A 24,630-nucleotide genomic window follows, 5' to 3' on the forward strand; every position below is an offset into this window, starting at 1 on the left:
ACCCATGTGGCACTCTGTGCTCTTTGGAAGTGTACCCGCTGTCAGTGGCCTTACCTCTCATTTGAAAATGTATTAAGTTTGTTGTCTCAGAGCCTTTCACTGCACAGTGGGTTTCTAAGAGCTTTTGTTAGATACCAACCTTTGAAGATCCCAAAAAGCACTGCTCCCCTTACCTGAAAGAACCATTTGGTAAAGGTGTTTCTCAAACATCCTTCTGCAAAGACACCTTGCAGCTTCTTTTCTGTATGCAGGCTGGCATTTTCAGTGGAGAAGGGCAAAGTCTTGTGTACTACCTGGGCTGACAAGGTGAAGAGTCAAATCAAACAAAGCAGAAGTTGCTTAAAACCGAGAGCTTACTGAGGACAAAGCAAAGCTGCTCTTCAGATCTCCTGGCTTTGAGTCCCAAGGGCCCAGATCAAATGAGTTATTTAGGATCCTACACTGCTGTTTCATTTATGTCTTCCCACTCTTATACACAAATGGGCTTGTGCTGCAGGTCTTTTCTCTGTTTAGGAGTCTAAATAAGAGCTCAGTTTTTCCTGTACTGTGTGTACACAGGAGAAGAGGCAGCTCTTAGAGACCATGACCCAGCCTCAGCTTTGAGAAGACTGTCACAGTCTGTTCAAACAGGTTAGAAAAAAGACCTGTTGTTTTGTAGCTGCCGTTGTCTTTTCATTTTTTTCACAGAATTCCTTCAACTTAGTTGCAAAATGTTTGCAGCAACGTTAACTATTTGTGAAGACATCTAGCAGAGATTCTAATGCTGACTTCCCCGTGGCCTTCATGGGCAAGAAGAAATACTCTCACTATTAATTTTACAAGAGCTGTGTTGTTCAGTAAAAAGTATTTGGGTCGCAATGCCCTAAAAATATTCTGATTTCCTTTTACACTCTCGGAAATGGCTCTCTCTTTATCTTGGATGCCCCAGGAGTAGATTGCATCAGACACCAACAGAAAGGTATTCAAGCACTGACTGAAGTCTCAGTTCAGTCAACAGAGCATGGACTCAAGTCCCATTGACTCTGGGGGAATGTAAGCGGAGTATGAAAGTGAAACACATACTAAAGTGCATTCTTTCTTTGGGAAAATGTCCTGAGCCAAAGCCTTAACACATAGTATCCCTCCCATGCTGTGTTTTGTGTTTGAACACAAGGACAGGGCAGGTTCTCCTCTATTTCTACAGTTTCAGTTGCACATCACTTCCAAAAACATGACAGTGAGTTAAATTGCATGCTTTGGGTGTAATGCCCAAGTCCCAAACGCTTCCCTTGTGTTGGAAGTGGAAGGGTCATGAGGAGTACTTCCTGTCTGTGCCTAACAGTTTTATTCTAGGTAGAGCCACGCTTCCATCACTTTTATTCATGACAGAACAGGACAAGAAATGAGAGAAGATGAGCTTGCTGAGGAGGGCTCCCTGGGCGTTCACACAGACAGATCAGCCATGAGGGCTGTCAAATTTCAGTCATGTCTGAACCGACTTCTTGCAGAGAGATACAAGGTGGTGATTAATCCCTGTGCTGTTTGATGAGTTGTCTGATATTCTTACCTAAAAATTGCTGGGGGAGAAGAAGAGTTATCCACAGTTTATTTTAAGCTCTTTCTTTTTTGCAAAAGCAAAGCATTAGTTTCCTTTTTTTTTCCTACTGTGTTTTGTTGTCTGGTGTTACCTTGCTGAAGGTTAATTGCCAGACTGGGCTGGCTCTTGCCTATGCTGTGAGTTGTTTGAGTTGGGTCAGTTCTAGGAGGTCCCAGGCAGAGAAGAGGCTGAACTGTTTTTTCCCCCACATAGAAGAAGGAGAATGAAATCCCAAAGCTGCTGAGAAATGCCAACACTGTTGGCTGTTCTTCTGCTCTCCTTTAATTTTGTTCACCGCTGGTGGAGATTCTTGCTTTTGCTGCAGCAAGAGCTGGAGGAGACTTGTGTGGTGATGTGTTTTGGGAAATAATGGACAGAGCAGAGCCCTGCTAGCAATTGACAGCATTGGGCAGGGCTGTTGGGCTGTGGAAACCCCTGCTGTGTTGGCAAATCTACTGCTCTGTGGTAGGGATCTCTGGAGCAGGCATCTTCTCCTGCAGATAGTGCCTCACCCGGGACGGGGCAGGCATGGGAACCAGCGGGTGTTGAGGCACCCAGCTGAGCATGGTGTCTGGTTGGGATCATGTAATTAAAGATTCAGAGAAGTGCTTTAAAAATTCTTTTTCCTAAGCCAAATCTTCCATTTTGGGAGAGAGAAGCTCAATCTACTTAAATGGTCAAGGAGAGCAATGGGAGGTAGCTTGGATGTAGCCTCTAACTACTTCCAGGAAGAGAAAACTTGTGCTAGCAGAGGTCACGCTGCTCTAAAGAAAAAGCTGTAACAGAATTGTGTAGCTGAAAGCGTGCTGTTATTGGAGTAACTAACTGACATCTCATTTGTTTTCTGGAAAGTTCTCACAAACAGATTTTTGGTTGTAGGTCATAATCATAGAATAGAACAGACTGTTTCAGTTGGAAGGCACCTACAGTCCAACTGCCTGACCAGTTCAAGGCTGACCAGGTTAAAGAATCATGAGGGGCATTGTCCAAACTCCTTTTAAGCACTGGCAGGTTTGGGGCATTGCTCACCTCTCTAGGAAGCCTGTTCCAGTGTTCAGCCAGCCTCTTGATAAATAAATGCTTCCTAATGTCCAGTTTAAACCTTTTCTGGTGCAGCTTTAGACCATTTCCACATTTCCTATCACAGGATACCAGGGAGAAGAGATCAGCACCTCCCTCTCCATGTCCTCTCCTCAGGAAGCTGCAGAGAGCAATAAGACCATCCCTCAGCCCCCTTTCCTCCAAACTAGACAAGCCCAAAGTTTTCAGCTGCTCCTCACAGGACATTCCTTTCAGCCCTTTCACCAGCTTTGTCACTGTCGTCTGGGCACAGTGAAGGACCTGAACACCCTTCTTAAATGGTGGGCCCCAGGACTGCACTCAAGGTGATGTTCTCAACAACGTTGAGACTTCTCGATGAGGCTTTTTACAAGCTTGCATTGCCATGCATCTGAGCAGAAATAAAACTCAGGGACTTTTTTTGGAACACGGTAAAGTTCAGTCTGAATTTCAAACAGGTTTGGATTTCTGTAATGTTCCTCTGAGCACGCTGTCCTCATGGTGGGAACATGCTTAATGTCTGGCTATAAGCATCAGCGGGGTGGGGATCAGCTTTTCTAGGTGTGGCTGGGGAAAATGTCCTGGAGATCCTGCTTTAAAAAAAAACAGAAGGAAAAGTCAGAATAATCTGACTAGGTTTGTAGTTCATCCAAGGAGTGTCATACCATGAGATACAGCTGGTTCAACAGATCATCCTCTTCTTGGAGCTGTGGAGAATGGTCAGCTTAAAGCTAATCTAGATATGGTACCTTTCAATGTCATGCATGTAGGGGAGAGGCACATGTGTGTGTTAAATCACCACCAGTGTGAGACAGGTGATGTGATACCCAGCAAGGTACTAATTAAAAGATGCTGGTGTCATGAGGACCGCACCATGTTGCCACTTACTTCAGCTTTTGTGCCTCAGGAAGCTGAAAGCAGAAACCAGGACAGGTAACTGGGTTTCCACGTCATTGCTCAGCTGGACCGTACTCTGTGGTTTGGAGGTGCCACGTTCCCATGGGCTGTGTTCAGACAGAGTGGCCCTGGTGTCACAGGAAGATCTTGGAGCCTGACTGCAGGTTCCTACAAAGACAGCAGCAGGACAGTTCCAGCATCCCTGGAGCTTTCATTTTGCAAGTGCTGCAGCTGGTAAATTACACATGAAGCTTAAGGAGCCCTGGAGAGGGTCCCACCTCCACAGTGAGTGTAGGTGTGCTCACACCCTGGCTTCACAAATCACGAATCCATCCTACTCACAACCCCAGAGGCTAAAAAAGCTTCAGATTTAGAAAGATATGTGGGAGGCTGTATGTATTTTGTGGTTTTCCAGCCTGTACACATTATCAAGCTTTTTTCCACAAACACAAGGGCCAGGCCTGCAGGAGCAAATTCCCACATCTGTGTTGATCATTCCTGCAGCAATGACTTTAGCAAAGCTGTAACACTTGACAACAGTGGCTTATTGAAAGAGTTGGATGACTTGATCTGAGCAGCAAAATTCTGCCTGGCACTACCCTCCTGTCAATCTTTTGGGCTTAGATCTTAAGATACAAGTTCACTGCTAAGGGCTTCCTCTTCATGTCCTTCCTTCAGTTTGCCAGATTTCAAGTAGGTGAAGAAGATTAAAAACTCAAAACAAATTATTTGATCCATTATAGTTTCCTCTTACATAGAGCAGTCTTCAGCCAAGGACAGAAAGGAGTCAACCATGATAATTTAAAACTGATAAGAGGTCAGAGTGGTGACACACAGAGCTCAGAGCTAAGTTTGGGTCAGGGATCTGGCAGAATGATAAATTTGCCTCTTGCACGCCTTTGTAGGAGAGAATACAGCCCACACAAATACACGGTTTCCTTCATTTCTCCTCTTGGATGGTGCTAAGCAGCCACCTTGGTCATACAGCAAAGGCAACCAAACAGTTACATCAAGTCCAGCCCACCCCAAGCTTTTTTGGGAGCTTCCAGCAGAGTCTTCTGCAGTCTTGTGGCACAGCCAGCTGCCTCATGGGGATGCTGCGGGAGTCTCCCACCCAGCACCGCTGGGTCTTCATGGCATCCTCTGCCAGGGAGGTTACTCATTGCAGAGCTGGCAGGGATGAGACGTGTTCCTGATGGGCTTTCACAGGATTTCTCTCTCCTTTCAGTTTGAAATTGAGATTCAGAGGATTTCAGAAGTCTATGAGGACTTGGTCAAGACTACCACTAAGAAGGAGTCTCTGGACAAAGCAATGAGAAACAAACTTGAAGGAGAAATTAGGAGACTTCATGACTTCAACAGGGATCTCCGTGGTATGTTGCACTTGTTTATGTGGGTTTCTTTTTCCCTGTTTAACATGGTGTTTCATTTCTAAGAAGCTTCAGAGCAGCAGGCTTCAGAGGAGCAGCTTGACACATGTTTTAGATAAACATCTTGAGAAATCAAGCCCTGCTCATTGGCGTAAGACAAAGCTGCTGTCAGCCCCATTTGCAAGGAATTTGTGTTTAGCACTTTCAAATAGCAGGACCACAAGCCCCCAAGTCTGCTCGAGCTCTATCAAGCTAAAGACCAGGTTGCAATATAGATCAATGCTGTACAACATGTAAATCTCAAAGTTCAGTGCCTTTGTGGACCAGTAGAAAGGTATCAAAGGGTATCCCTTTTTTTGTATGAAAAATGTAAAATTAAGGGTGTATTGTCTTGAGAAAGTGAATGGAGACATAGAATGTATTGGGTAGCTGTTAGCTATGTTAGCTGTGGAATATTCTTATACCTCCTTGTGCAGTGAGATGCCCTGCAAGCTGGCTCGTGTATTTTGCAATGGTTCAAGGAGGGTTACATGGTCTTTTTGGAGAAGGGAGGCACCTGAAGACAGGATCTTCCCAAGGGAAACTGTCTCTTGCTGCAGAAAACTACTTCTTTCCCGGGGCATCCTCAAGGATTGGTGAGACTGGGCTGGGAGCTACCCTCCCTCACTGCATCAGGGGCAGCACTCTGCTGGGGTAAGGCACCCATCTCCTTGCTGGTAATTCAGATTGCAAGTGCCTTGTGGATTTTGGACAGCATAAGAAATGAACTGCCTGGGCATGTCAGCCATGAATGAGAGGGGCTTTTTTACCAGTTTCTGTAAATCTGAATGAGGCAGCTTCATGGAATAGGTCAAAGGCCTCATCTTTTATGTATGTGTCAGCTTCCATTTTAATGTCTGCCTTCAGAGAATCTATTTATACTGCTCTGCTGGCATGCATCTGATTTTCTTGGTTGGCCTACAATTTTATATACATATACTTACACTCAAAGTATTTCCTGTTTTTCGCAGAACGACTGGAGAGGGCCAACAGGCAGCTAGCCAGCAGAGACTTCGATGGGCATGAGGGTGAGTCAACAGAGGCCCTTTATGTCACTCAGAGGGACTACTGTGCTAATCTGTTTTGAAGGTGTATATATATATATGTATGCACACACAGAGATGTATGTGCTGGAGTTGAGGTAAATACTTTGCTATTAATTGTTACTGTCCTTATGGCATGGTTTTCCTCAGCTAATTCATCACACACTCTTATTTAAGCTGCAGACTAGATTGTTTAGGCTGTTTGATTTTTCTCTGAGCACCAGAACCAGGCAGTGGGAGTTAATGGTAACACTACTTAGCTTAGTTTTGATAAATATTTGTCTGAAATTGTGAAGTGTTGCTGGTAGGGATCATCTCTGGAGTTGCATGCTTTTTGGAGAAGCCATATTCCTCTCTTGGCTGGCATAAGCACAAAGTAGGGCCCTTCTTTTTACAAGGGGTAGAAGAGACAAAGACATTACAACTTCTACGGCAGCATTTCCCTCTGTGTGCCCATCAGGACCAGAGCCCCAGCAGCTGTGTGCAGCAGGACAGCACGGGGCTTCTCCTGTGTCCTGAGCCTCTGCAGCTTCCAGAAGGGCTTGACCACCTGGGAGCTGTGCAGGATCTTGTGGGCTTAAATCCCCGGGAAGCTTAGTGCTGTGTACAACTGATCCTTCTGGTTTATTTACTGCACTGAGGCTTTCCTGGGAAGATGAGCTGCAACTGCAAATCCTTAGGTGGAGCACTGGCCACTTGCATTAGCAGTGGGGTGTTTGATACCTCTCAATGTGCCTGGCTCAGCCCTGTAACATCTACCCACTGCTCCAAGTGCAAGTGCCTTCTCCTGGCTCCCACCAGCAGCCATGCCACCAGCACAGCAGCTCCACTGGTAGCTGTGTGTGTCTGCACAAACCAGGAGAGTGTCTAATGGCCTCTGCCATGACTGTGTTAGCCTTGCCTTATTGGCAGATGCCACAAGGTGTGTAGGTGCTGCTGTGAATCCAAGGGGATCATCTGTTAAGAAAATAGCATTGCTACATAAGTCTTGTCATCCTTGGGAAAAGTTCAAACAGGGTCAGTTGGCACAGTGCAACTGCAGGCTGAGGTCTGCTGTCTTCATATAGCGACAGCTTGGCAGTGTTCCCTTATACTGTTAGTTAGAAGGAGTTAAATCCCCAGGATGGGCTCAATTTCAGTCATTTTCCAACACATTAACATGCTATGTGTTTCTACTGATAAATATGTGCCCTGGTAAGGCCACATCTGGAGTACTGTGAACAGTTTTGGGCTCCTGAGTTCAAGAGCGAAAGAGAAATTCTGTAGAGTCCAGCAGAGGGGTCCCAAGGTGGTGGGGGGACTGGAACATCTCACAAGGAAAGTCTGCGAGACCTGGAACTGTTCAGCCTGGAGAACAGAAGACTGAGGGGAGACCTTATCAACACTTCTAAACACCTAAAGGGCAGGTGTCAAGAGGATGGGGCCAGTCTTCTTCTGTAGTGCTCAGTGACGGGACAAGGGTTACAAGCTGGGACATCTGAAGTTCCACTTGAACATGAGGAGAAACCTCTTTCCTGTGAGGATGAGGGAGCCCTGGCACAGGCTGCCCGAGGGGGGTGTGGAGTCTCCTTCTCTGGAGGTTTCCAAACACACCTGGACACGTTCCTGTGTGACCTGATCTAGGGGAACTTGCTTTAGTAGGGGATTGGACTGGGTAATCTCTAGAGGTCCCTTCCAACCCCCTCCATTCTGGGATATCTGGCAATAAAACTTGGTGCTGTGCACTCAGCATATTACTGCTATCAATTCACAGCTTCTGAACAAATATAGTGTTTTGGATCCTATCACATAAGACTGACTGGATGCTTGGAGTGTCTCCTGGCTGGGCCAGAGAGCTCAATGTTACCAATGCAATGCAAAGTGCTTCCAAGAATAGAAAACCAGGCACATGTGAAGCAGGTCCTCTTCAGTCACGTTCTTGGGACTGCTGGACCACGCACAGTAATGAGGGTGATACCAGAGTATCAGCCTAAAACACCCCTCTGAAAGCCCATAAAAGGTTTTGCTTGTTGCTGACTGTGTTTATACACTGATGTTTGAGTCTGTCCCAGGGAAGCGCATGGCTGGGGTTGCACCTCACTGCCAACCTGGGAGTTTTGCAAGCACAGTCCAGACCTTCTTCATGTCTTTTGATGGAATGGTCAGGCAGAAAACTGAGAGGAGAAGGAGGGCAGCTTCTCTTTGCTGCCATGCGTAGACCTGTTTACTGAGACTGAAATAGGCATTTTTAGAAGAGAAAGAAATGTTGCCTACAAAAGCTCACATCGATTGTTGCAATTTTGTCATGAAACGTGTGTTTCTTTTTATTCTTAAGGGAGGTAGCTTAATAAGTCAAGTTAGTAAATGCAAATCTTAGTTTTCATTAGGAAAACAAAAGCAGATTTCTAGTCCCTGTGTTTATGGAAAATAGCCTGAAAATGTGATACCCTTAACATCCCCAAACCCAGTTATATAAAAAGACTCCAACATCAGTGGGTTTCTAGAAGTTGGAATTTTAAAGCCAGTCTCCTGAAGAGGTGAAGAAGGAAAGATAAAACTCTTGAGGGTTGTTTAATGGTCATGCTTGATAGTACTGCAAATGCAGAATTAATACTGTGAGAAAACTCTCGTAATAGGAAAAAAAAACCCTGAAAACAAAGCCTGGCAAGGCCAGATGTGCAGGGATCATATCCCAGCTCCTTGCAGAGCTCTCCATTAACAGTGATGGTGCAGAGCAGTCACGTGCTCTGAGATGGAGACCAGAGGTGACAAAACCTCTTGTTCTTTGTAATGATAGGCAAAGGCAGGCTGCATGCCTCAGAGTATTAAGAGCTGGGCATTGGTGCCTAAAAAAAGTGCTACTGTGTATCAAGGGTAGGAGAGAACTCATAGCCTATTAGTTTGAAGGCCTGTGGACGCATACAGATGAGAGAAGACCCAGGCAGGAGAAGGCTTGAGAAATGCTGTGGAAAGGAAGAGGCAGGAAGACTGCAAATGGTTTCAAAGGCATAGGGCAGAGAGAAAGCTTATATATAGCATATGGCAGAGAAAATCTAGTTTGGTGGAGTCTGAGAATTTTATGGGGTTTTGTGGACTTAGAGACTCTATCAGAGCAGAGGTTCCTGCAAGGGGCGTTTTTTTCAGGTGTCTGAGGCAGATTGAGGTCCATGCCCATCTGTATGGCTCTGCATCCCTTAGTGGGGGATGTATTGGCAGTTTTAGCAGCATGTTGGTAGAGCCTCAGGCTTCATGAGAGTGTGCAGTGGATGTACCGTGTACTTGTGTATATATCTCAGTCCCAAATACCCCAGGCAAGGAAATACTCCCACCAAATGAATCTAAACAGAGAAAATGCTCACAGTAGATGTTTTTGAGAGTGAGGTTTGGTCAGCATAAGAGCCATTCGGTATTAAGACAGGAAATAATCAGGGCAGAGGCAGAAGTTTCAGGGGTGAGTAAAAGGGAGCTCCTTACTCTTTTGTTTCACAACTGGGAACAGCATGCAGGGAAGTGGGGAGGAGGCTGCCACATGTGCTTAGAGCCTAGGGCGCCTGTAAAGGGAGCAGCATCCTGAAGAACACATGTGGAACAGGAGAATGGCAGAGCTGCCACTCACCTCTGCTGCTGGCACTAGTGTGAGGGTGGGCACCGAGGGGCTGAGCTTTGGCAGCAGAAACTGCATGTTTGCTGTGTCTCAGCACTGTGTTGCAATGACATCACTCGCTGCTGCTTCACATAGGGTTTGGTTTCCTTGGGGGGTGGCAGCTCACCTCTGGTGCATGGCCCATGGCTTGTGAGCTCTCCTCCTGCAATGCCTCTTGTTCTTGTCTTTCTTCTAGACAAAGAGCACTTGAAGAAGAAGGAGGAGCTGGAGCTGGAGCTAGCAGCAGTGCGCTCTACCAATGAGGACCAGCGGAGGCACATTGAGATCCTCGACCAGGCCCTAAATAATGCACAAGCCAAAGTCATCAAACTGGAAGAGGAGGTGAGGCATGGGCAACATTTCTGTGCTCTGAGCAGAGCAGTAACTCAGGTTAGGGCTTTCTCCATCCACGTCCTGAATCTCTTCTAGCCATGGTGTGGCAGGTCTTCCTGCTCCCCTGCACTGGCCCTCTTATAGCGAAGATACCAAGTTGTACAACACTGAGCCAAACCAGCAAGGGAGACCACAACCATAGGTATTTCCAGAGCAGAACCTTCAACATGTAACCAGGGGCAACACCAAGCTCAAATAGCTATTTGCTGAGGTATTGGTAGGACCTAACAGAAACATAATATATAACAACTGACTACTCACTGACTTGGGACTGCAATATGATCATGTGATGCTGGCACATCCTGTTTCTCTCAAAGAATATCAGGAGGCTTTTGAGATGTGCACAGCAGCAGAGCAGTAAGACTGGGTAACTTCACATCTAAAGAGTGGTCTTAAAAGGTCTGGCTGATCTGGTGGGAAGTGGACCTTCCAGGACTTAGAGGTACAAAGAGCTACAGGTTTTATTTGAGAACTGAAAGAAAAATGTCGTACCATGAGACCCAGGAAGTGCCACCTGTGCAAAACTCCCAAGAGGTCTTTAAGTAATGATCTTATAAGCCTGATAGTTAACAGAGGTGTTCAGATACCCAGGAACAGAGGGCTCTTCAAACTGATCAATACAGAACAACTGTAGCTGGAAGCTGAAGCTGCCTGAGTTCAAGTGGAAATAGTGCTCAGTTTTAGCTAAAACTAAGAGTGTTGTTGTTCATTATTCTCTGTTACCAGAGGTCTCTGAGTCTCCATCTATTGTGTTCCTTAAGGATTTTCAGTCAGGAGGTGTGGATTTAATAACTAACTGAAAGTCTATGCATTCCAGAAGATCAGGCAAGACTGTTAAAATAGGCCTTTTTGGCCCTAAAAACTCCAAAAGAGGGGGAGGGTGTTTTATGGGGAATAAAAGGAGCGTTATCTTTACTATCAGAGTGAGCAGGTCATTGGTGAGGAAAGGCCGCTGGTGAATCTCTACTCAAGCAGGCTTAGGAGAGGTTCAGGCTCTGCTGATGCGATCATGAGTAGATCTGTTGCCCTTCAGGGCCTCATTTCCCACCTGCACCCTCCCCAGACATGCCCTGGGGGTGAATTCACAGGAGCCTGCTGGATGCTCAGATGTAAGGGGTTTTGTGAGGAGCAAGGAAGGTCTTTCCTCAAATACCTCCAAGTGCCTTAAGTGAGGTTCATTGTCTTAGGAGGGTGAAAGGTGAATTGATCTCAGTGATATTTGAATGTTTTTTGTCAGAATACCAGCATGACAGACCCCCTGTTAGACTAACCAAGGGTTACTTAGAGTTGGGAACATTTAAGGTACTGTGTGTATGTGCTGAAGGCATTGCTGTTTTGTTCCTGACCAGTAGAACATTCTGAACCATTTTAAAAACTCCATTTCCTCTGATGGGTACACTCAGCAAGGAGAGGATCATGTTAAGTTTGATGGGTGCACTCAGCTAGAAGAGGATCATGTTAAGTTTAACTGCTCCTTTGTTAGTTAGACTACAGCCTGCTCACCCTCCCAGCGTATTTGGGGCAGTCCCTTTGGGCCACCTGCAAGAGCTAGTACTTTCCATCTGTACATAATCCACTTGACACTGTTTGCCTTACAGGCAACCAGAGGTTTTCTCTTTGCATTTCATTACCAAGTGGCTGAATAAAGGAATGTTTTAGGTGGCAACACCTGCCCCTACAGTCATTGTGTCATGTAGGGGATGGGAATAAACAGGTTCAGCTCCTGACTGCTCCACAGACTGTTGGTATGGTATTGGCAGCTGACACTGAGTTGCTGAATACACACTGGTGAAGGCAGCAGAAGCCTGAACGCAGATTTCCAGACAGGTGGTGTAAGAAGCTACACTGTGCCTGCTGGGTTGTAGTAAATATATTTGCAGTCTTTATTTGCAGTCTTAGGGCTCTGTCTCTAACAAGCGTTGCAGTTTCCAGTTTCTAGTCTAGTCATCCAACAGAAAGGTGCCTCTGCTGGGGACTGGAGCTAGGACCCTGGATTGGGGACTGGTGGAGCTGAGAAGGGAGCAAATATTCCCTTCTAGAGAGCTACTAACCTCCTGTCCAGAGCACAGTAGATGTTGTGGAGATGGTAGCCTCCTGCCTGGGGCGTGGTAGATGTTGCAGAGATGGTAAGCTCTTGGATGGTGACAACATAGGAAGATGATGCAAGGGTATTTACCAGAGTTTGTCTGCCAGAACCTGCAGCATGAGCAAACCCATATTGACCTGCTAGTGTTTAACTGCTTTTCATTCCTGGAGGAGTTTGGTTGGATTTTATCCCAGCTGCCATGCTTTAGTTGTTCAAGGCAGCCTCACAGTTCAGGTGAAGTGCAGTTCATGTGTGGCTGCGGATGTGCACCCAAGCTCGTGTGCCCCTTTGCTTTTGGCTTGTTTCATCAGTAAATCAGAGCTCTTTTTCAACGGTCTCCAGTGTTCTGGACTTTCATCTTAAACCAGGGGGTTTTACTGTAATTTGGAATATATTGAAGGAAACACAAAATCACTCAAGTGAAAATAACTGTCATTATTAACAGAGCTCTACCTCATGCACTGCCTTGTAAATTCACTCAGATTTCTTCTACCACCAGAATGTAATTAAGTTTAAAAGCTTTTTAAATCAAGACTTGAGAAATAAGCAGTAGCTACTAAGGTGAATTAACATAAGATAGTGTACTGTGTAAATCTACATTATCCTGAGTGCCTGCTAGTAGGAGGATTTAATTAAAAAATATGTAGGTGGTATTATCACCACATGTCATTTAGCAGACTGCTGCTGGAGTCCTCTGTCTGCTCCACACTTTGGGTAGAAGATTGAATAATTGGAAAAGGTTCAGAAAACAGCTGTAGAATTTATTTTGGGGCCCAGAAGCTGTTCTTTACTGTGAACAATTAAAGTGAAGAGGTGGCAGAGCTCCAGTCCGTACGCGTGAACATGAAGAAGGGATTGCTGTCAGCCAGATTAAACGTTGCTCTTCAGCGTAAGAGGAAACAATGAGATTCAGTGTTTGGGGGTTGAAGCTGAACAAATCAGGCCAGAAATAAAGACTTGGAGTGATTTTCATTGAAACAACCTGCTTAGGGTGAATAGTGGATTGTCCATTTCTTACAGTTTTTAACTCAAATCTCATCTCTTTAGAATAGCTCAAACTGGAGTTGTGTTCCTAGTACAGATATTTTTCCAAGCCCCAAGTATCTTTACTCAGACTTATTCACTTGGATTGTCTGCCTTTAGCCTTAGCTCTTCTTCATCTTTATTTTCCTAATTCCTGGGACAAGGGCAGTGTTCAGGCAAGTTTGCTAATCTTGTGAATATGTGAATTGTTTAATTAAGCACTTCTTGCTCAGTAGATCACAACTTGGAAACAGAACAAGAAGTTATTTGCTTAAATTGCATAAGAGAAAGCCAGATTAGGCATTAGGGTAAAAAATTTCTTGCAGTAAAGGAAAAAAAGCTTTGAAGTAGTTTGCAGGAGGAGGTTGTGGCATCTCTACTCCCGGAGGGTTTTGTGAACAGATTATACTGACTTGTGCCAGGTTTTAGGTAGAGCTGATCCCGCTGTGCAGCAGGAGGATGGACTGGTGCCTCTCCAGGAGCCATCCAGCTGGTTTGTCTGTGTGCCTATGATGGAGCTTAGTATCATGTATTTCCCATGGCAGACCCCTCCCTTGCAGATGCATACAGCACTGACAGGCCCCTTAATTTCAATCACATTTTGTACCTATTTCCTTTTTAATGTGAGGGTGAATTTTTGCTTATGGAACTACAGGCAGGACAGAAAAGTCAGAATTGGCTCAAGAACCTCCCTATCAGTTTGTGAATGTGGGAAATGTCTTGTTGCATATATCCAACAGAGCTATGTTCCCAGGCTGTGGACACGTGTGCATCACCTCACCCCTACGGGCAGAGCTGTGCTTGGAATGCTGCTGAAAACCAAACCCTGGCTGCTGTGGTACAGGTGCACTCTGCAGCATCTGGCAGGACATGGGGTAGCAGATGACATCTGCTACTGAGGAGGGATTCTGAGGGAGCCTCCTACCTCTCTCTGATCCACACTGGTGCAGTTGGGAGGTGGCACAGGCACCTTCTTATTGCCAAAATAGCACATTGCGCAGGAAGCCGCTGCTCTGGCTGTCTTGCCAAGTCGTGAGCTCCCGCGGAACGCATTCTTCGTGCTGCTGCCAGAGACTAGTGGGATTATAGTCTCATTAATTTTCATGGAAAGCCCTGGGAGCTGTAAGTGTTAGCCCGGATTACAGGAGGACTGGGGAGGTCATGCTGCCAGTCATCAGCTCTAGCTGGGGAGGTTTGTTTAGGCCAAGCTTTGCTTTTGCTGCGAACAAGCCCGTATTTCACTTCATCTGTGACATGGATGGATTTAGGGTGGCAGTAGAGGAATTTCAAGAAAAAGTGACTTAATTGTCATTGTAATCAGTGGGAGGGGACCTAGAAGTGAAAAAACCCTTCTTTGCAGCATAGGAATCCCAAGCTAAGCAGAGGACTCCAGGTGAAGGGAAGCCTTCAAGAGCCACAGGTGTTTATTTGCTTCACATGCCCAGGAACAAGGCAGCAAACTTCTCACTACATTCCATGATATTTAGTCACAGATAGATCCTGTATCATAACCCACATTGCAGGTAATTTCAGCTGTGATTTAAGTATTTAAAAAGAGGTAGTCCCTAGGATATAATTTTGGCCCTGGCCTCACCAACTGACAGCACCTCTCCAGCCTCTTATTTATCTATTTCCCCAGTGTCAACTCAAGTTAATGTGTTTTTCTGCCTCCTCTTTTGCTTCTGAAAAGCTTCAATTCTCAAGCAAGTACACAAATAAATGAAGGAGACTACAAATCCTAAAGAGGATCTTAGTGACCTTGAGCTTCCCCCATTAACCTCCAGGCTGCTAGTGAGGTCCAGCTGGGACTGTATGATCCAGTGTTCACACCAATTCACCCTCCCTTTCTAAGGCAGGGTGTTGAGAGTGCTTTGGGGTCTTTTGGGGTTCATCAAGGTATTTTGGGGTTTGCAGCTATAGTTTGGGTGCACTGTTTCTTTTTTGTACTACAAGGCAGGTATCTACAGAGAGGTACATTTATTCATGGCTATGAAAATTCATGACAAAAAGATGAGGGAGAAAGGGAACCTGGGGTTCCTGAGCTTAGGACAGCAGCCTGTGAGGTGAACAGCCTTGTGGGCAAGTTTTTGGGTCAGTGTCCGTGCTCCCTGGGGACGAGGACTGCTCATGGACACCCAGATGTGCCTGGCCCCTGTGAGTTCTCCCCTTCATAGTGCCAGATTTTGGCTGAGGGTCAGGTTTCAGCACAGCCTTCTGTGCCCATCCCAGTACCCAGTGCAGCCGATGCCCAGCATGTCCAGTGTCTGCAGCCTCCTCTCCCTGAGGACTCTCAGGTGTTCCAGCTCCTGCTGTGAGCCCTGATCACAATACCCTGGGGTGTCACTGAGTGCCCAGTGGCACGTCAGGAGGCCAGAATTAAGGATAGCCACTAAGCACCCAAAACTTAGGCAGTCTGCTTGCAAATTCCTTTTGCAGTATGCTGCTTGAGCAATCTCTGGCCCTAAAACCCTGTATTGCAAAACCCTTGTGCCATGTTTAGCCCTTCTGATATTGCACTGCATAGGTAACGAGGGCCTGGCTTTAGGTGCCAGCACACGTACACATTGGCATAGCCAGGCCTGTCAGCAGCTTCTGGCTGCTGGCACTCTGCAAGTCCCACCTGCCTTGGACAGACAAACAGGGCTGAAAAAACAGACTCTGGGCGTAGACAATGTGCTGAGTGTCACCAGGCAGTAAAACCCACCAGGTTCCTCTTAGCTGAGGCCAGCCTGTATGCTTTTGCCCAAAGAGTAGCCACCAACGTGACAGCTCTCGCTCAGAAATAGCCAGGGGAGCAGATCCCCAGCGGGTGGAAGATCTGAGCAGTGTTCCCTCCCTCCAAAAGCAGTAGAGCTGCCGCAGCATTGCCAGCCGTGCCCTTTCCCTGCCCATCCAAGGGGCCCCATCCTTCCCGTGCAGAAGCAGCCAGAGCCACGTTTGGTGGGGGGAGGCGGGGGGGTCGTTCCCCAGCCCGCAGTGCTGACGCCGTGTCCCCAGCTGCGCAGGAAGCAGGCCTACGTGGAGAAGGTGGAGAAGGTGCAGCAGGCGGTGACACAGCTGCAGGCGGCCTGCGAGAAGAGGGAGCAGATGGAGCAGCGGCTGCGCACGCGCCTGGAGCGGGAGCTGGACTCGCTGCGGATGCAGCAGGTGAGGACGGGGCTGCTGCCGGGGCCTCAGCATGGGGCCTTTCTGGAGCTTCTAATGAGGGATAGTCGCTCGTGGCCCTGCCAAGCACCACGTGGCTTCTGGGTTCAGGTCTTTGGGCTTCTGGGTTCAGGTCTTTGGGCTTTCCACCTAAGCCTTTCCTTTGGATGGGGTTGTGGATGCCCTGTCATTGGAAGTGTTCAAGGTCAGGTTGGGCTTTGAGACACCTCAAAGTGTCCAGTTGTCTAGTAGAAAGTATCCCTGTTCATGGCAGGGCGTGGGAGCTAGGTGATCTTTGAAATTCCCTTCCAACCCAAATCACTCGCAGAATCATAGAATGGTAGGGGTTGGAAGGGAGCTCTGGAGATCATCCAGTCCAACTCCCTGCTAAAGGAGTTTCACCTTGACCAGGGGGCACAGAAACACATCCAGGTGAGTTTTGAAAACCTCCAGAGAAGGAGATCACAACCCCTCTGCTCTGGGCAGCCTGTGCCAGGGCTCCCTCAGCTTCACAACTATTAAGTTTTTCCTTGTATTCAAGTGGAACTTCCTGTGTTCCAGCTTGTGTCTGTTGCCCCTTGTCCTGTCACTGGGCACTACAGAACAAAGGCTGGCCTCATTCTCCCAACATCCACCCTTTAGGTATTTGTAAGTGTTGATAAGGTCCCTCCTCCGTCTTCTCCAGTGAATCTCTATGATTCTAATTCCTGATCTTCAGTGGAGGGTGGGAGAGCTCCTCAGTGGGGCTACTGGGCACAGCTGAGCCTTGCCTGCTGCAAGGCTGGCAAGTCCTGGCTCCCCTGCCCCACATGTCTCCACATGCCTGCTGGGGAAACATGTCCTTCCAGGTTTCTCTCCAGCAATCACAGATTGCACAAGATCACCTGCACACTGAAGGAGGGGAGGAAAAGTGCAGTACACATGGGCATAACATTTAGCCCACACGTTTTGGCCAGTCTTTCGCTGAAAAAGAAAGGTGGGATGATGTGATATTTGGCAGGAGCAAGAGCTTGGGCTGTACTTGTTCTGAGCAAAGCTGATGTATGCGGTTCAGAGAAAACTCTACCCATGACATATCTGGAGACAAATGGTGTCATCTTCAGACAATGTTTAAATATCAGCCCAGTCCAGAATGGGCTAAAGCATCGGTTTACATTTCTGTATGTGCCCTCACAGTTTTTGCCAGCCCTGTATCCTTAGATAGGTCGTATTAGGCTTGTGTTTTATGCACAGTAACTCCTTTGTTATTCCTCTTCCATCTCCAACTACCAAAGTCCAGTCACCTGTGAAAAGCCAAGAATCAAAGCTATGAGGCTGTTGCAGGGAGGGTTTCCAGGCTGCAGCCAGCACAGAGTGCCAAATGCAGCGGCACTGGCGAGCAGATGCACTGAGTGTATCCAGCCACTGCTTGGGAAAAACCAGCAGTGTAAGCAAAGCACAGTGCTCTTGTTACTCTTGAAGGGCTCACTTATACCTCTGTCAAGAAATGCATCTGCTACAGTAGCCTTTGCTTATTTATGAGCCCTTAGTAGAGACCAAAGCAGCTGTTACACAGAGCTTGTGATAACGCAAAGTGGAGGGTCTGATCAGGACAGCAGGATGTGTCTGGGAAGTAGCTCTATGGGCAACATCGGTGGTTTGCAGTCATGAGGTGGCCAGACCAGAGGGCATCTCCTCCTTGGCAGTGCCAGGGCAGGTCCCCCAGCACCCCTTCAAGGCATCACTGGCACAGCTGCTCCCTGGAGACCCTTCCCGTCTATCTTGGCTCTTCATTGCTGCCAGATAAGTCTTTCTTGCCCTGTCCACCATAAACTTGCTATACCTGTCTTCCAGTAGCCATTCTGAGCTGCCTCTTAGCCTGCTCTTCTCCATCTAAAAAAGAAATTACATGGGCTATGTCATGCCAGTGCTGGTAGAAATGGAAGAACATTGGAGAAAATACAACTAAAATTCAAGTGAAAGTAAAACTAGAACTAGGAAAGGTGATGCTCTGTGAGCTGGAATATAGATGGTAGGAAAAATTTGTCACCCAAAACAGTTGTCAAGCACTGGCACAGGCTGCCCAGGGAGGTGGTGGAGTCACCACCTCTGGAGTTATTCAAAAGCTGTGTAGATGTGGAGCTGAGGGACGTGGTTTAGTGGTGGCTGTGGCAGAGCTGGGTTAACGGTTGGACCTGATGATCTTAAAGGTCTTTTCCAATCAAAATGTTTCTGTGATAGTGATAAGTCTAAGTAGGATAGATTGTCAAGAAAGTCTGTGTCTTGGGAGTTCAGGCTACATCAGAGCACTGGAACAGGCTGCCCAGGTGGGTTGCTGAGTCTCCTCCAAAGACATTCAAAACCCACTTGGACAAGTTCCTGTGTGACATACTCTAGATGGTCCTGCTCTGGCAGGGGGGTAGGACTGGATGATCTTTCGAGGTCCCTTTCGGCCCTTGAGATTCTGTGATCTACTTACTTTGGCAGAAAATTCCTCAGTAGCTTACAGATTGCTTCATTTTAAATGGTTTTTTTGGCACTGTGATTAGCAACTGCATTTTGGGTTGCCGTAGTTCTCAAATGCCTCCACTAGTTCCTTCTAACAAGCTTTAAGAAGACAGGTGCTCTAACTTCACATCTCACCTATCAGCTTTGGGAGGAGACTTTGGGACACTTCTTATAAATACTTTTTGGCTGATGGGCCACAACCCTGCAGTGAATTATGTTGCTTCAGAATGCCGCAACCTTTTCTTTCAGAGCTGTCTTCTCTGAGCTAACAAAGTTACATCCGAAAGGTTTTACTTTTTCCTTTTTTACCAGAGTCAGCACAAGACAGTAAGCCAGAATCTCTTCTGTTCCTGGCTTGTTAATAACTCAGTCCAAATGGCAAATTTGCATTATTGTTGATGCATGAGCTAGGGCAAAATAAAAAATAGCCCTTTGCTGTAGCATTGCAGCCTGAGCATGCAGAGCTGGTAGAGGTTCTGACTGAAAATGAGAAAGAAAGGCACCCACAATGTCCCAAGATGCCATTTACAGAGGAGGACCTGCTTTCAAATGCTACCCTCCTACCAGGCATTTGACAGTACTTGAAATGTAAGTGCTGCTCTTCGCGGGAGAGGTGTCACAGGTGTCACTCCTCAGGGCTGCTCCATACTGCACTTCCAAAAAGCAGCTTCCAAACGTGCAGTTCCCACACCAAAGGCAAAGGCTGCAGTCTTTCCTGCTATCTCTAGTTTCCCCTAAGCAGGAGATAAGTGTCTAGAAGGAGGAAATGTGGTTTGGAAAATGAAAAAGGCTGCTGCAGTGCTTGTTCTGGTGAGCTGGTACTGTGCCAAGGAGCTGCCTTGCTGGTGGATGTTCATGGTGTAGCACGGATGAGGAACCACAGCTACTGAGTGAGTTTCCCTTTTAACACAAAACTCTGCACTGTGGAGTGTAACCAACCTCTTCCATTTTTTATTGAAAAAAACATTTACCTCTATGGACTTCTCTCAGAGCTTCTCCCAGGGTACCTCTCCCCTCTGCTGTGGGCTTGTCCCACCCTACCTCTGCTGAGCTGAGGGCTGGATCTCCATCCTTCTCCACTCCCCACCAGCAGTGAAAGGAGCTTTACTGAAGTACCTGTAGCAGGGGAGGATAAATCCTGCCTGCATAAGTGCTTTCCTCACAGCATTGTGAGTGTCCCTGGGGATCTTCTGCCCCCCTGTCAGAGAGAGACCTGCTTCTCCACAGAAAGCATCTCCTGGGGGCACAAGAATTAATGCGCCAGAAGACACAGGTGCAAACCCATGTCTGGGGTATTTTCCCAGCTGTTACGTGTCACTTTTTTTCCTGATTTTATGTATAAATGCTCTGGTAATAACTGCCTGTCCACACCAAGCACTGCCCAGCCATGTGATGAAGTCCCAGCAAGAAGAATATCTTTTAAAGCTTCATTTCTTTTTCCTACCATTTTTCCCTGCTTTTTTCCTTGGCTTGGGGTATCCCATGAAATCCCTGCACATCCATATAACAACTGAACCTCTTCTTCCATCAACACAGTCTGGAGAAGCATGGCCTGGAGTTGCACAAAGGGTCAACCTGCCTGTCCTCCTGCAACACAGAAGTTGTTAGTCTGGGGTTTCCATCTGCCTTGAGGATGTCAAAGAACATGGGGATGTCTTTGTGAGCTCCAGAGAAGATATGGAGGGGGGGAAAAGGGCCGTTGGCTCCTGTACTTGGCCTGGGGTGAATATCTGTCACTGTTTCCACTGGCAGAGGCAGGGCAGCTACCAGGCAAGCAGCCTTCCTGAGCACAATGCCCCAGCCCTGATGGAGCTGGTGCGGGAGAAGGAGGAGAGGATCCTGGCCCTGGAAGCTGACATGACCAAGTGGGAGCAGAAGTACCTGGAGGAGAGTACAATCAGGCATTTTGCCATGAATGCTGCAGCCACAGCCACACTGGAGAGGTAAGGTGGGCTCACTGCAGGCAGGCAGCACTCTTCACTGCATGAAGCCTGGGGGAGTAATAAGGAATGGAGGTTTCCTTCAGGCTGGATTTTGCCTTTCCCTGCTGAATCACAGCACCAGGGTTAATGCACCTCTCCGTGGTGTCACACCAGGGAAATACAGTGGTCAGTTAAGACAGGATTTACCCTTCTGACTAGGTCCCAAAGTTTGTCAAATCCAGGCAGCAGACTCAAGCAATAGCCTTCAACAGCAAAGCCAAATGGCACAGCATAGGTGAGGCAGCTCTTCCCCACGGTGTGGATGGAGTGGGCAGGGAGTGCTGCTGTGTGGCTGCATTCATCCCACAGTCTGCATCCTGGTGGTTTCACCTAGTTTTAAACACCTATCGTGAGGGAAATTTTGTGGCCTAAACCCCCTCTTTCACTACTTTATTAAGCATCAAATTAAAAAGGTTCTTCTGATAGCCAAGCTAAACCTCTTTATTGCACATTGCCTCAATCGATTCTTGTCTTTCCCAGGTGTACATGATGAACAACAGAGCACTGTCAAGGCTGTAACAGCCGTGTAAATATTGGAAGACAGATACCCCCTGTTTTATCTTCCCTGGCCTGAACTAACCAACTTCCTTCAGCCATTCCTTACATATCCCAGTGTAAACCTGTTCCCTTTCCTGTTGCATTTGACTGGATTGTCACCAGTTTGTCTGTGTCAAAGCGTGGTGCCCATAGGCACACAAGGCACTGCAGAGAGGCTTTCAAGCCATGAGGAGAATGGGATAATTCACCTCTCACCACAGTGAGAAAAAGCCAGATCCCCTGAAAACACCCTAAGTTGAGATTTCCCTTTGGAATGCAGTTAATGTGTGACTCAGGAAGATCCTTTTCTTCTGCACTCCAAAAATTGCTACTAGGTAGCAATTCCTGTTCTGTTTTTCACCTTCCGAAGTGTACAAATTTGGTTCCTGTTTGCAGTGTAGTCTTGTCCACTTGGGGCCGTTTCCTTGGTGAGTGAGTCCCTCTGATGTCTGACCCTGGCCTTCAGGATGGTCATTAGCCTACGGTTTCAGCATGCTGTCTGATCCATCACCTCTGTTCATTAATGGTGTTAAATGACTAAACCCAAGCCAAGAGCAGCCCACAGGGAGATGACCCAGTGGCAGACAGCTGTCCACTTGATGCACAACCATTGCTGGCTCGCTCTTTGAACGTGGGGCTGGGGGTTGCTTTGAGAGTGCCAATCTCCCTTGCCAAAGCCACCCTCGTGGTCTCAGGAGCCCAACTCACCGTGTTGAACCTCTTTGCCAGGGACACGTCGGGCATGAGCCACTCACGCAGCAGCAGCTACAGCGAGAGCCCGCTGGAGGCACGGGGCTGGCAGGAGGAGGTGGTGCAGGCCAACCGGCGCTGCCAGGACATGGAGCACACGTAAGGGCCTGCCGTGGGGGCTGGGGCTGGGCGGGGTGGGCTCGTGGCAAGCAGGGTGCACGTCTCCTCCTTCACATGTACCTGGGAAGGATGGGCTTAGCTGCACTTTGACTTGGTTTTGCTCTTCAACATTAAAACAGGGATTAAAGAGTTGCTGTTGTTAAATAAAGTAGGAAGGCTGGCTGATTCCCCAGAAGGCTGTACTGCCATTCAGTGAGATCTCAACTGGCTTGAGAGTTGGGCAGAGAGGAACCTCATGAGGTTCAACAAGGACAAGTGCAGAGTCCTGCATCTGGGAAGGAACAATCCCATGCACCAGCACAGGCTGGGGGTCGAACTGCTGAAGAGCAGCTCTGCAGAGAGAGACCTGGGAGTGCTGATTGACAGAATCACAGAATCATTATGGTTGGAAAAGGCCTTTAAGATCATCAACTCCAACCACTAACCTCACACTGCCAAGGCCATCACTAAACTAAACCATGTCCCTCAGCACCTGATCTATGCGTCTTTTGAATATCTGTATGGACGATGACTCCAGCACCTCTCTGGGCAGCCCATTTCAGTGATTAACAACCCTCTCAGTGAAAAAGTTCCTATGTCCAATCTAAACCTCCCCTGGTGCAACTTGAGCCCATTTCCTCTTGTCCTGTCATTCATTAGTGGAGAGATTGATCCCCACTCCCTTTTGGGTAGTTGTAGAGAGTGAGCGTTTCTTGACTCTCAGGCTCCTCTTCTCCAGGCTAAACACCCCCAGCTCCCTCAGCTGCTCCTCATCAGACGTGTTCTCTAGGTGCTTTACCAGCTCCATTGCCTGTCTCTGGACATGCTCCAGCACCTCCATGTTCTTGGAGTGAGGGGCCCAGAACTGAAGACAGCACTTGAGGTGAGGCCTCACCAACACCGAGTACAGGGGAACAACCATTGCTGTAGTCCTGCTGGTCACACTATTTCTGACACAAGCCAGGATGCCATTGGCCTTGCTGGCTGCCTGGGCACGCTGCTGGCTCATGTTCAGCTTCTGTTGATTAACACCCCCAGGTCCTTCTCCTCTGGGCAGCTTTCCAGCAACACATCCCCAAGCCTGTGGCATTGCCTGGCATTGTTGTGGCAGAAGTGCAGGCCTTCATACAACTAGCCTTGGCCCCTCTCTCCAGCATGTCCAGGTCCCTCTGAAGAGCCTTCCTGCCCTCAGGCAGACCTACGCTGCGCCTAGCTTGGTATCGTCAGCAAATTTACTGAGGGTGCACTCAATCCTCTCATCCAGGTCATTGATAAAGGTGTTAAACAAAATAGCAAACTTGTGGACAATGCCATTTGCATCCTGGTGTGCATCAAGTGTGACCAGTAGGTCAAGGGAGGTTCTCTTCCCCCACTACTCTGCCCTGGTAAGCCCCCATCTGGAGTCCTGTGCCCAGTTCTGGGCTTCTCACTTCAATACTGATGGAGAACTTCTAGAGAGAGTCCCGTGGAGGGCTACTAAGATGATGAGGGGGCTGGAACACCTCTCTTACAGGGAAAGGGTACTGTAGAAGACTGAGGTGGATCTTACCAACACTTGCTTATTCAGCAGGGTTGGTATCAGGAGGATGGGGTGACACTTTTTTATGTAGTGTCCTGTGACAGGACAAGGGGTAATGGAAATAAGCTGGAACACAAAAAGTTCCACTTAAAACACAAGGAGAAACTTCTTTGCTGTTCAGGTGAGGGAGCCCTGACACAGGCTGCCCAGGGGGGGTGTGGAGTCTCCTTCTCTGAAGGTTTCCAAACCCTCCTGGGCATGTTCCTGTGTGACCTCATGGAGGTGAACATACTGTAGCAGGGGATTGGACTGGATGATCTCTAGAGTTCCTTTCCAACTCTTACCATTGTGGGATTCCTCTCTACATTCCCTATGCCAAAGTGGCCGTCTTACAAAACAGAGGCTGTTCCACTGGTGAAAGTAGATTTTTATGCAAGGAAGCTGAATGCTTGTTTAATCTCAGTAAAAATCCCCCTCTGGAAACAAGAGAGTCTGATTGTAAAAGCTGGGGTTGGAATCCCACTGCTGCATAACCAGCTGGGTGAGGCGAGCCCTTGCCTTTGCCTTGCTCCTCACCTGCTTACTGCTTTTTCTAGATTCTCAGTTTCCCACATCCAAGTTGTGTGACAGTCACATTGGTATTTAGGAGCAAAACTGAGCACCACTGAAAAGGATATGTTTAAGAGTAGTAGAAGATACAAACTTTTTTGGCCAGAAGCAGTCAGCAGGAGTAACATTTGTTGTTACATATGCTCCTCCATTTTCAACACACAGGTGGACACACGGCCTTGTAGTTAAACTATTGAGTGTTAAACCTGGGTAGTATCTTTTAATAGAGACTTTTTTCTGGTGAAAAATGGCCTTTTTATGAGTAAAAACCCCTCGGGGAAGTTTGTGTATTCTTCTAGGTTTTACTGAAAAACGATTTGAAATCTGTTCTTCAGTACTGGCTTCCCCACACAAGCACTGGTCTGCAGACACTTGTATAAAACAGTGTATTTGCT

At 47.4% G+C, this 24,630-nt stretch overlaps 1 protein-coding gene across 2 annotated transcripts in view; it reads left to right on the forward strand.

The window, feature by feature from the left end:
* AMOTL1 (angiomotin like 1) overlaps positions 1-24,630 on the forward strand; it is a 60,418-nt gene that overhangs the window by 29,018 nt on the left and 6,770 nt on the right. For both annotated transcript variants that reach the window (XR_009818322.1, XM_061991481.1), the window contains exons 5-10: positions 4,761-4,905; positions 5,913-5,969; positions 9,803-9,948; positions 16,106-16,255; positions 20,492-20,682; positions 21,988-22,107. Coding sequence is in view for 1 of the 2 variants with exons in the window: in XM_061991481.1 (XP_061847465.1) it covers positions 4,761-4,905; positions 5,913-5,969; positions 9,803-9,948; positions 16,106-16,255; positions 20,492-20,682; positions 21,988-22,107 (809 nt within the window). In the remaining variant the exon portion in view is untranslated. The remainder of the gene's footprint in view (positions 1-4,760; positions 4,906-5,912; positions 5,970-9,802; positions 9,949-16,105; positions 16,256-20,491; positions 20,683-21,987; positions 22,108-24,630) is intronic.

Source organism: Colius striatus, chromosome 1 (assembly GCF_028858725.1).
Source record: "Colius striatus isolate bColStr4 chromosome 1, bColStr4.1.hap1, whole genome shotgun sequence".
In the NCBI taxonomy this organism is placed as follows: domain Eukaryota; kingdom Metazoa; phylum Chordata; class Aves; order Coliiformes; family Coliidae; genus Colius; species Colius striatus.